The sequence below is a fragment of the Astyanax mexicanus genome, chromosome 15 (assembly GCF_023375975.1).
Source record: "Astyanax mexicanus isolate ESR-SI-001 chromosome 15, AstMex3_surface, whole genome shotgun sequence".
NCBI lineage: Eukaryota > Metazoa > Chordata > Actinopteri > Characiformes > Acestrorhamphidae > Astyanax > Astyanax mexicanus.
Window position 1 is genome coordinate 40,572,287 of NC_064422.1, and position 12,709 is coordinate 40,584,995.

The following is a 12,709-nucleotide window of genomic DNA, read 5'->3' on the forward strand; positions in this document are numbered from 1 at the left end:
GTGATTAGCATGGTGGTGGTGTATGAGGTGTTATTGTGTGTTGAGCTGGTGGTACAGTGAGTGGATCAGATACAGCAGTGATTAGCAGTGATTAGCATGGTGGTGGTGTATGAGGTGTTAGTGAGTGTTGAGCTGGTGGTACAGTGAGTGGATCAGATACAGCAGTGATTAGCATGGTGGTGGTGTATGAGGTGTTAGTGTGTGTTGAGCTGGTGGTACAGTGAGTGGATCAGATACAGCAGTGATTAGCAGTGATTAGCATGGTGGTGGTGTATGAGGTGTTAGTGAGTGTTGAGCTGGTGGTACAGTGAGTGGATCAGATACAGCAGTGATTAGCATGGTGGTGGTGTATGAGGTGTTAGTGAGTGTTGAGCTGGTGGTACAGTGAGTGGATCAGATACAATAGTGATTAGCAGTGATTAGCATGGTGATGGTGTATGAGGTGTTAGTGAGTGTTGAGCTGGTGGTACAGTGAGTGGATCAGATACAGCAGTGATTAGCATGGTGGTGGTGTATGAGGTGTTAGTGAGTGTTGAGCTGGTGGTACAGTGAGTGGATCAGATACAGCAGTGATTAGCAGTGATTAGCATGGTGGTGGTGTATGAGGTGTTATTGTGTGTTGAGCTGGTGGTACAGTGAGTGGATCAGATACAGCAGTGATTAGCAGTGATTAGCATGGTGGTGGTGTATGAGGTGTTAGTGAGTGTTGAGCTGGTGGTACAGTGAGTGGATCAGATACAGCAGTGATTAGCATGGTGGTGGTGTATGAGGTGTTAGTGTGTGTTGAGCTGGTGGTACAGTGAGTGGATCAGATACAGCAGTGATTAGCAGTGATTAGCATGGTGGTGGTGTATGAGGTGTTAGTGAGTGTTGAGCTGGTGGTACAGTGAGTGGATCAGATACAGCAGTGATTAGCATGGTGGTGGTGTATGAGGTGTTAGTGAGTGTTGAGCTGGTGGTACAGTGAGTGGATCAGATACAATAGTGATTAGCAGTGATTAGCATGGTGGTGGTGTATGAGGTGTTAGTGTGTGTTGAGCTGGTGGTACAGTGAGTGGATCAGATACAGCAGTGATTAGCAGTGATTAGCATGGTGGTGGTGTATGAGGTGTTAGTGTGTGTTGAGCTGGTGGTACAGTGAGTGGATCAGATACAGCAGTAATTAGCAGTGATTAGCATGGTGGTGGTGTATGAGGTGTTAGTGAGTGTTGAGCTGGTGGTACAGTGAGTGGATCAGATACAATAGTGATTAGCAGTGATTAGCATGGTGGTGGTGTATGAGGTGTTAGTGTGTGTTGAGCTGGTGGTACAGTGAGTGGATCAGATACAGCAGTGATTAGCAGTGATTAGCATGGTGGTGGTGTATGAGGTGTTAGTGTGTGTTGAGCTGGTGGTACAGTGAGTGGATCAGATACAGCAGTGATTAGCAGTGATTAGCATGGTGGTGGTGTATGAGGTGTTAGTGTGTGTTGAGCTGGTGGTACAGTGAGTGGATCAGATACAGCAGTGATTAGCAGTAATTTACATGGTGGTGGAGAGCAAACAGCTGGTCTAAAGTTCATGCTCAGGTCGAGGAGGTGAAAAAAGGACAGGCGGTTTGCTTTTGCAGTTTTTTTGAGAGAGAAGCACGTAGCGCTAATGCTAATGCTAACGGGTAGAAACAAAAAGACGCACAAATTCTGATTTGACCATTCAAATTCACATCGCACGGTCATGGATCAGCTACGTATCCGATTTAGGACCACATATGTAATGTTACGTTCACATTACCTGGCTGAATTGACTCAAATTAGATTTTTGCTCAATGTGGCTCAGATCTAATTGTTTTTATTGGCTGCGTGAACATGCCAAATCCATTTTTTTTAAATCAGTTTTGAGTCACTTTCATATGCGGTTCTAAATCAAATACGCATCTGATCCATGGACATGCGACATGAATGTAAGCGGTCAAAACAGGATTCATGCGTCTTTTCTCTTTTACACATTAGCATTAGCATTAGCGCTACGTGCTTCTCTTTCGTACCCACAAACACATCTCTTGGTGCAGCTGTGCAGCTATAGCTACAGCAAAAGCAAACCACCTGTCCTTTTTTCACCTCCTGGACCTGAGTATGAACTTCAGACCAGCTGTTTACTGTTTCTCCACTCCAGCAAAAGATGCTCCACATATGAGCTGCTAACGAACGCATCCATTTCCCTTTTTAAAGCTACGAGTCTCTCGTCTCTCTAATATGAGGTTTTTATTTGTTGAGCCTTAAGATATAGACCAGGGGTCCGGTCTTTCCTGCAAATGGGAACAAGTATCAGGCAAACACCTTATAAAATCTGAGTAAAAAAATGATGTTTGTTATCCAATCAGAACAAAGTACAACACTGTTGTCTATAGAGTTGGGTTTAAACCACAACACTAAATTAACCACTGGCTGACACCAATTTTTTATGGTTAAACTAATTATTAAAAATCAAAAGTGTGTTTTTGAAGATTAGAAATATTAAGAATATCACCGTTTCTTTTAATCAATTTGAGATATGTGTTTTTGTTAAATATATAACCCAGCCTTATGCCACAAATAAAGATGTTTCAAAACTCTACTGTTAAAATACCATTAACAATTCTATGCAACCAATGGTGGTCTGGTAAAACTAGACTTTCCTGTTTTTTGTTGTTGTAGTTTTTAGTGTCTAAAACACTCTTAGTTTCCTCATGCAGTAAATGCACAGGCCTACAAATGTTGCATCACCCCAGCCTAAAGCTGCAGGTCTGAACCATGTCTGTGCATGAGCTCTTTAACAGTGCATGCATGTGGCGTCTGAACTCTGGGAAGCAGAAATGGACGTTTCACGTGAATTGTCCTGTCCTACAGGCATGCATGAGCTTCAGAGGAGCACGTGACTGCAGCAGAATTCGCACTCTCCCCACCTCCCCGCTCAGCCAATCAGAGGGTGGGTGATGTCTCAGCGTGGGCCAATCACCCCCCCCCCCCCCCCCTGTGGATACATGAGCATGATAAATGATTACACGCCCCCACAAGTGACAGGCCACTGAGCAGGAGAGCTCCAGAGCAGAGAGACAGAAGAGGCCAAGCAGACTATAGGAGTTTAGGACAGGCCTCAATCATAAAAACACGTATATTTGCAGCAAGCTTTGTATATATTTGTGTGTATATATATACATATATATGAGAATGTGATCTGGTCTCGATCCGACTCAGCTCTTAAATATACTTCTTTTTAATTGAGCTAAAATGCTGATAAGGCTCAGTTTAATCTGATATATTAGCCAGATAATATACTGCAATGAACACACGCTGTCTCTGCTGCTGCTCCATGTTGTTTACACACTAAGAGCGCAGTCTGTGCAACGTTCACTGCTCACGTCTGTGCTGCACGTCCTATTAAAAACACTGTGTTTAAAAAAAGAGCAGCAGCAAATTTCTGTATGCGTTCTGTGTTAAAGCAGCTTCACACTGCTATAGATACAGATATACACACTGGAACACAGAATCTTCTTACTATATTTACTTTCTCACTCCTGCGCCAGACAGCTCTGACCAATCAGAGGAGACGATGTGCTCGCGTGGTTTATTGGTGACCATATTGGTGCGTTTAGAAGTTTTTATGCCTGTGTGAAAACAAACCAAAAAGATTGAGAAATGCTTCAAATAATAATAAACTATTCTAAAGTTCTATTTCAGAAATCCTTACAATCAAGCTGAGATGTTTATAATAAAGTAAAAAAATAAGATTCCTCTATTCAATTTACTAAGCATTCTTTATTCCAGCGCCTCATGTTGGCTTTATCTCCCTTTAAACATCCCTTTAAACATACAAGTATATACTAATAAACATTAAAATGTTGTTTTATTCTATAAACTAGTGACCACGTCTTAAAAAATCAATATATGGTGTAATAACCCTGATTTTTTAAACACAGCTTTCATGCTTCCTCCACCAGTCTTACACACTGCTTTTGGGTGACCTTATGCCTTTACTCCTGCCGGAAAAATTCAAGCAGTTCAACTACTTTTAATGACTTGTGACCATTCAAACTTCAGCCTGGTTCTATTTTGCTTTTCGTTAATAAAGGGCTTTTTTCTAGCTTTAGATGACTTATATCCCACCTCTAGTAGCCTGTTTCCATCTGTTCTTTCTGTGCACTTCACCACAGCTCCAATCTGCCATTCTTTTTGTAGGTCACGTGATGATGTGTCATGCTGTGGTTGCAGGCTGATATATTCCAATATGCTGACAGTCAACCTTTAGACCTGAACCCCATTGGAAACCCCTCTGGAGCTGAAGCTTAAGCTGTCCACCCTGTATCAAGGTAATGAAAATAATTTTTGAAAATCAAAATTAAATCTTCGGAACAGAAAAAGGTCACCGTGAACAATTCGATATGTTTACAACTCCTGGTCAACCATGCCAATTTTTGCTAAAATTGTCCGCCATGGGAAATAAATATTGAAGAGAATACAGTGGGGTGAAAAGTGTTTGCCTCTTCATGATTTTTTTTTTTTTTTTCAAAACATCACAAGCAAACCCAAAATGCAGTTTTTTTAAATAAAGATTTGTATTATTAAGGGTGACAAAAATCCAAACCTACATCTCCCTGTGTGAAAAAGTGTTTATCGCACCTGAGTTCAATTTCTCTAGCCACACCCAGGCCTGATTACATCCTCACCTGTTCTCAATCAAGAAATCACTTAAATATGCCCTGCCTGACAAAAATCCACAAATGGCAAACAAGTGGAACAGTGCTGAACCTTCTCAGGAGTGGCCGGCCAACCAAAATTACCCCAAGAGAGCAGCGACGACTCATCCAAGAGGTCACAAAGGACCCCGCAACAATATCTAAAAAAGCTAAAAGAACATTAAGGCTCGTCTAAAATTTTACAAGAAAACATCTTGATGATCCGTATAGACTTTTGGAAAAATCCTCTCTGGACTGACAAGACAAAATTTGAACATTTTGGAAGGTGTGTGTCCCATTACAGCTGGTGAAAAAGTAACACTGTAGTTCAGAAAAAGAGCATCATACCTACAGTAAAACATGGTGGTGGTAGTGTGATGGTATGGGGCTGTGATAAATGGAACCATGGATTTCCACTGTCTACAAAAAAATCCTGATGGAATATCCGGCCATCGGTTTTTGACCTCAAACTGACACAAACTTGGGTTCTGCAGCAGGACAATGACCTAAAATACACCAGCAAGTCCACCTCTGAATGGCTGAAGAAAAACAAAGTGAAGATTTTGGTGAGGCCTGACCTGAATCCTATTGAGATTATGTGGCATGTCATTTCCTCAATGCTATAAGCATCAGTAACATTATCCTAATAATGACTCTTTTAATGATGAACTGTATTATACAGTATATTAATGATGAACCAGTGTATAATACAGTACATTGAGTTAAAGGATAATAAGCGTAAGTAATTAAGGCCAGATCAGCAGTTTCATCACAACCCATGCAGCTCACCTTCAGTTGGGCATGACTGCAGCTCCAGCTGCCATAGTGCCGTAGTGCACAGGCCCATAAAGCATTAGCATTAGCTCAAGGTGCAAAGAGAGTAATCGTTATCTTTATGGCTCTTCCTCTCTGGCTTTGTTCAGTAGGTAATGAATGAGTGTAAAGGTGCCACATAAAACTCAACTCTCATTATCTCTTATTTCAAGTATATAATTACTTTGCAAAAAAAGCCAACTATATTTGCAAGTCAGTCATTAAGCAAAAGTGTGCCTGTTTTAACACAAGTTAGAATACTGTAGGTTTATACAAAATACAGCTCTGGAAAAAATAAAAGACCACTTAAAAATTACGAGTTTCTTTGATTTTACCAAATTTAAAACCTCTGGAATATAATCAAGAGGAAGATGGATGATCACAAGCCATCAAACCACCAAGCTGAACTGCTTGGATTTTTGCACCAGGAGTAAAGCAGCATAAAGTTATCCAAAAGCAGTGTGTAAGACTGGTGGAGGAGAACATGATGCCAAGATGCATGAAAACTGTGATTAAAAACCAGGGTTATTCCACCAAATATTGATTTCTGAACTCTTAAAACTTTATGAATATGAACTTGTTTTCTTTGCATTATTTGAGGTCCGAAAGCTCTGCATTGTTTTGTTATGTCAGCCATTTCTCATCTTATGCAAATAAATGCTCTAAATGACAAACATTTTATTTTGAAGAAATGTTGAGAAACTGATTCAGAAACTCAAAGTCTCTTAATTTTCTCCAGAGCTGTAGGTTCATGAAGTTCTTTGCACAAAATCACTCTCACATAAAGATATATAATAACTCACCAGCTCTATTCATGCTAGTTTTAGTCCCTTTCAGAATGAGCCATTTATGGGCTCTGTCACTTTTATGCAAATACGCTGTGTATGCTGAGCATTTACAACATGTTAGTGTTAGGTTCATGCTTCATAAACTGCGATAAAAGCACAAAACTCATTATTTCAAAGGTCCTACATCCTTGTCATCTGCTGACATCTGCTTCCACAGACAGTAGTTACAGATCCCTGCCTCAGACAAAGTCTACTGGCTAATCCTGCTGTGACCAAAATGGGTGGTACCAGGGTGGTTTCATTCAGGTTTCCTTATGTTTATTTAGTTTAGTTGTAGACTTCCCAATGTGATTTAACTGTATGACCTTTTCTGAACGTTAGAATTAACGTTCTTGGGCCGTTCAATCTGTCAAGTTTTATGGATATTCTTGTTTAAAACATCTCTTGTGTCAGTCTTTGAACTTTTAGCTGGGAATGTTACTTTTAATGTTTCTATGACGTTTCTATTTGTGTAGCTGGGAACATTATGGGAGAAACATTCTAATAAAGTTGTGATGCTTCTGTTATATGACAGGCTAACCTTCTTGGAACCTTTTTCAAATGTTCCCAGACATTCTTATAAATACGCATGTTAAATTGCAGGGGATATAATGTGAATTCCCACTGTTCTTAATATTTCCTTAACCATTAATTCTGTTGATATCTAATTCTTATCTTCTGGCCTGTGCTGTAAAAGTCCCTGCAAAACAAAGATCATATCGTTCCTTAACTCAAATAAACAAGTACGACCTTTAACCCCAAGAAGCAGATGAAAGTGACAGAGGCTGGTTTACTCAATGATTTATCAGTGTTTAATCAATGTGAATGTGAAGGTGTGAGGACTATTATTGTATTATCAGTCATTAGCTGTCTGGAGCTTGTGTTGGGTCCAAATAAGGCAACCTTCAGCTTTATACTGTGTAAACAATATTTAACCATTTACAGCACAAGTCAAAAGTTTGGACACACCTTAAATTCAGTGTTTTTTTATTGTTTTGAAATGTTCTGCATTGTAGATTCATACTAACGTCATCTAAACATCCAAAGAGTCTTAAATAAACCAGAATATGTTTTATATTTTAGATTCTTAGATGACAGTTTTGCACATCTTGGCTGGATTTTCTCAGTCAACTTTATGAGGTAGAGTCACCTGGAATTCAGGCTTTCAGTTAACAGCTGTGCTGAACTCGTTAAGAGTTAATTACTTGAATTTCTTGCCTCTTAATAAAGTGTTTAAGAGCATCAGTTGTAAAGTAGTGAAGATGAATAATTCGAATGCAGTGAATAGCTCTACTTGAGTAATGTACTAATCCGCACTTTGACAAAAACTACTCAACTAAAGGCCAATTTACACGCCGTAGCCTACGTGTATCCAGTGAGAGTACACCACGCAGTGGAGGGTGTTTATACTTCTGTGTGCGCATATCAGCGGTTCTGCGTCGCTCTGCAGTTTAAACCATGAAGACTGGAATGTGTGGGCGGGAACTTGAGGCCTGGAGGACCAATCACAGCTGCAGCTGTCCGCATTGTGCAATGCGTATTTAAATTTCCAGGAAGGTCCACATCAAGCTACGGCATAGTTTACAGCGTAGGGCACACGGAGACTCATAGGTTACAGCGTAGGTTTGACGCAATAGCATTAATTGGCCTTAAGTAAAGAAAAAAATATTTAACATAAGAAATGAAGGTCAGAATTTCAGGAACTTATTCTGAAAGTATTCTTAAATGCAGTCGCACAGACCATTAAAAATGTTATGATGAAACTGGCACTCATCAGGACCGCCCCAAGAAAGAAAGAGCAAGAGTTACCTCTATTGTACAGGATAAGTTTATCAGAGTTACCAGCCTCAGAAACCACGAGGTAACATCTCCCCAGACAAGAGCACCTAAATGCTTTATAGAGTATTCATTTCCATTCAATTACAATGTAGATAAAAATAAATAAATACAAATATTGAATGAGAAGATGTGTTCAAACATTTGACTGGTACCATATGCATAAATGTTAGTGGACACCCATTTGAATGAATGCATTTAGCTACAACCCAGCTAACAAGAATGTTTAATAACGTTTTGAAAATGTTGCAGGAACAATGTTTCAGGAATATTGTGAAAAATATTGTGAAGCTGTTGAGTAATGGAACTGTATTTCATCCAATACTTTTGTAAGGGTTGAGCTGATGCATTAGGCAACAATGCTCCAACTCCAACAATCCACAATCCAATGCTCCAATGTTCCAACTCTTCCTTGTACAGTAGAGACAGATACTCCAACAAAAGCAAGATAAACTCTGCTGTTTCTGAGAACAAAGAATGAACAGTCATTCCAATACTTTTGTCCATATATGGTAACTCGTGTCTGCAGGGCAGAACCGGTCTCTACAGGCTGAATGCTGATACGGACTCCTGGTCCTGGTATCACTATTGTTCTGATACGTGTGATGAAAAGCCTGCTGCACTGTGATCTCTGAGATTGCGGGATTGTTCTGTGTGATTTAGCTGAATGTCTTCACTGCTGGTTAATATTTGCTTATTTTCTCAACCAGACCCGGCTGCATCTGATCTGTACCGGGTTCTATAGGGATCAGTCCTATCTTATCGGCTGAGCAGAGTCCAGCAGGGCAACGGACGGTCAGTGCAGAACATCAGTGTCGTCAGCATAAAGCAGAGTGAAATTACTATCATTAACAGTGCTGTTTCTTACTAAAGAGGTACTGTAGATTATGAACTATTCAGTATTTTTATTTGTTATTCATTTCCTACGTTATAAATGAATAGTGAAGTGATCCAGACTATGAAGGAACACATAAGGAATCATGTAGTAACTAGTTAAACTTGTTAAAAGTGTTAAACAAACCATAATACTCTGTGAAGAAGCATTTAGGTGCTCTTATCTGGGAAGCTGTCAACTTACAGTTTCTAAAACTAGCAAATCTGATGAAATAAGGCAGTCCTGATGAGTGCCAGTTTCATCATAATAGTTTTGATCGTCTTTGCAACCTTTTGCATTTCTTAAATTCATTATTGTTTTCTTCACTTAGTTGAGTAGTTCTGGTTATAATATTTATTTGAATATTACTCAAATAGAGATATTCACTGTATACAAACTCTACCTCTTCACAAACATTTTATTAAGAGGCAAGAAATTCAAGTAATTAACCCTTGATGAGTTCAGCACAGCTGTTAACTGAAAGCCTGAATTCCAGGTGACTCTACCTCATAAAACTGACTGAGAAAATCCAGACAAGATGTGCAAAACTGTCTAATCTAAGCAAAAGGTGCTACTTTGAAGAATCTAAAATATAAAACATATTCTGGTTTGTTAAACACTTTTTTTCTTTTATAGTTTGCAGAAAAAAAGTTTAAATAATGAAGAAACACTGAATTTAAGGTGCGTCCAGACTTTTGATTGGTACTGTTTATTGATATATTGAAGTATCACAATACTATGATTTTCAATATATGTATACTGCATAGTATTAGGTTAAATGTTGAGTTTAAACTCTTCCTTTTAGGGAGTCTTCAGATCTGACTGTTCTGACTGGATAAAACATTTTCTTTTCTATTTTTTATTAATTTTTTTCTAATTTTTATTTAATTTTCTTCACAATTTGGAAGTCCAGGTACTCAACCCACTAGACTAGCACACGCCTCCTCCAATACATGTAAAATTAACCACTGCAACTTTTCCAACTGCCGCTCAGGAAAGCGCAGTTAACAGACGCGTGTGCTGCCTAACACAGTGCCATCTTCCCACCCAGAGGGACAATGCCCAATTTTGCTCTCTCAGACTCTGGCTGCTGATGGAGAAACTCTAGTATTCAAACACAACAGCCACTTTCAGTTTTGGAACAGCTATGAAGTACGTCTTTCCCTGAGATTTGTAAAAAATTACACACACTCAACCTCTTTTGTCTATTCGGAAGATTACAAGAAGAAGAATATCTGTAGATTTCAGGCTAGAACATGGGACCCCAACACATTTTCCTGCTTGTAAAACTGCAGAGGGGCTGTGTTACTCTACACACTGTGTAGTGTGTAGTAGACAGGTGGTATGCAGAAATACACACTCAGCCTTGCTTCGGGGCCTCACAATCCCTCCAGGCTGTTTTCCTTATCTCTCCACACTCCGTTACAAATATACAGTTTGTGCAAATGTTTTAGGCACCTGTGGGAATTTCAGTAAAGAATAAGTGTCTTATCTGTGGATTAAGTGAAGTTTATTACCTCAGTAAAACACATTACAGCATTACAATAAATACAAACAGCAATCTTACATTACAGCCCTGTTTTCCTTAAAACATCTCCTAATCTGAGCTGATAAATGGATTTGTGTAATTTGCTTTGGTGCCTAAAACTGGTTCTTCAGTTGTACCAAGGGGGAGGGGGGATTTGGATGCGTGCTGTTCTTCTTCAGTTGTTCAACTGGGGGGGGTGGGGGGGGGGGGGGTGCTTCAGAACTTCAGTTCTTTGCGCCTGACACTCTGGCTGAATCTCCACCCTCTTTGACTAGGTCTGCCTAACAACAGAGCGATTCTATATTCTGATTGGCTCAACGAGAGTACATTATAATATACAGCCAATGGATTGGCAAGCGTTTGAAATACCATGTGTGGCGTGTGAGCGTGTGAACTAGCTGAGGTGCGTGTGTCACACGCTCAAAGCGTGAGACTTGAGAACACAGCATTATGTATTTGTTGCTATCAGCTGCCGGAGCCCTGAGAGAGAGCACAAGTGTCCTTGCTCCCTTTGGGTGGGTAGATGGCGCTCTCTTCCCGCATCATTCCATGGGGGATGTCAATCAGCACAAGGCGTCTGTGAGCTGATGTATGAGAACCAAGATTCTGCGCTTTCCTTCAAATTTCTAGAAGAGGCGGAGTTTGAGTTTACATGTGCTGTAGATGGCATGTGATAGTATTCACCCTTCTGGTGTTGGGGCATCACTAGTGAGTGTGTATTGGGGAAAAAATGAAAAACTTTTTTTTTATAAAATAAAGTAAAATAAATACAAAAGAGTAAATTAAGAACACACGTTAATTAAACAAATGTGGGTTTAGTTTCATATATATATTTATTTTTTATTAATTTAATTTATTAATTATTTTTTTATTATTTTGTTTTATTTAAATACCCCCCCCCCTGCTCCTGCTGAAGCCCCGTACCCTCAGGTGACCCTCCCCTGCTGCTCCTGCCGGCCTGCGCAGCTCATCTCCAGCCCGCTGCTGCCTTTTAAAGCAAAGGGGGCGGCATGAGCGCTGCCACTCGGAGCGAGTCGTTCATTTTTACCCTCCTCCTCCTTTTATCTTCTTCCTCTCCTCCCTCACTTCCCTTATATACCTCTCTCTCTTTCTCTCTCTCTTCGGCAGCGCGTCGCTTCTTTATTTCTCTCCTTCCAGAAGCTCCTGAAGGCTCGGAAAGCTTGTAAAGCCCCGCACCTCCACACGGCAACATGTACCGGTATCTCGGGGAGCTGCTGAGCCGCGGGGCGGGCAGTGCCCTGCTGGCCTCGGGGAGCGTCGAGTCCGCGCTGCCGGCTTCCTCCGCTCTGGCGCGGGTCCGCCACTACAGCGACGCCGCGGAGAAAGAGGACGACCCCAACTTCTTCAGGATGGTGGAGGGCTTCTTCGACCGCGGCGCGGCCATCGTGGAGAACAAGCTGGTGGAGGACCTGAAGACGCGGGAGTCGCCCGAGCAGAAGCGGCACAGGGTGCGGGGGATCCTGCGGATCATCAAGCCCTGCAACCACGTCCTCAGCGTGTCTTTCCCCATCAAGAGAGACAACGGCGAGTGGGAGGTTATCGAGGGCTACCGGGCGCAGCACAGCCAGCACAGGACTCCCTGCAAAGGGGGTAAGAACCGCGGAGACCTCCGTGCTTTTCCTGCCTTTCCAGTAGCGAGTTACATACAGCAGCGGGTTCAGCTAAAGTAAACAGCCGGGAACGAGTGCCTGACAGCTCCGCTAGAGAGGAGGGAGGGAGCGCGCGCAGCGGGCTGCAACAGCTGGAGCTGTCAACGGAGCTAAGCTAGTTAGCTTAGCTTAGCTTAGCTAGGTTAGCTAGTTAGCTTAGCTTAGCTAGGTTAGCTAGTTAGTTTAGCTTAGCTTAGCTAGGTTAGCTAGTTAGGTTAGCTAGTTAACGCTAACTAACTAAAAACAAGTAACTTCGCAGGCTAGTTTAGCTAACTAGCTAATTTTGGCTGTTTTTTAATAAGATTTATATTCGTTAGATAGCTCTGATAGTTATAGTTCAACAGTTAAAGTGATTACAAAGCTGCTTATATGAACTTGTAGTGTTTATAAAAGTAAATCAGAACTAAATCAACACATTCATGCAGTGCCAGGTCTGGGTGTGCCGGATTGATAGGTTAACTAGCATGTGTT

At 41.0% G+C, this 12,709-nt stretch overlaps 1 protein-coding gene across 1 annotated transcript in view; it reads left to right on the forward strand.

Annotated features, from left to right (window-relative positions):
• The first annotated feature begins 11,595 nt into the window (after window positions 1–11,595).
• glud1b (glutamate dehydrogenase 1b) overlaps window positions 11,596–12,709 on the forward strand; it is a 47,798-nt gene continuing 46,684 nt past the window's right edge. Inside the window, exon 1 of the mRNA XM_022670332.2 lies at window positions 11,596–12,179. Coding sequence (XP_022526053.1) covers window positions 11,780–12,179 — 400 coding nt within the window. The 5' untranslated portion in view covers window positions 11,596–11,779. The remainder of the gene's footprint in view (window positions 12,180–12,709) is intronic.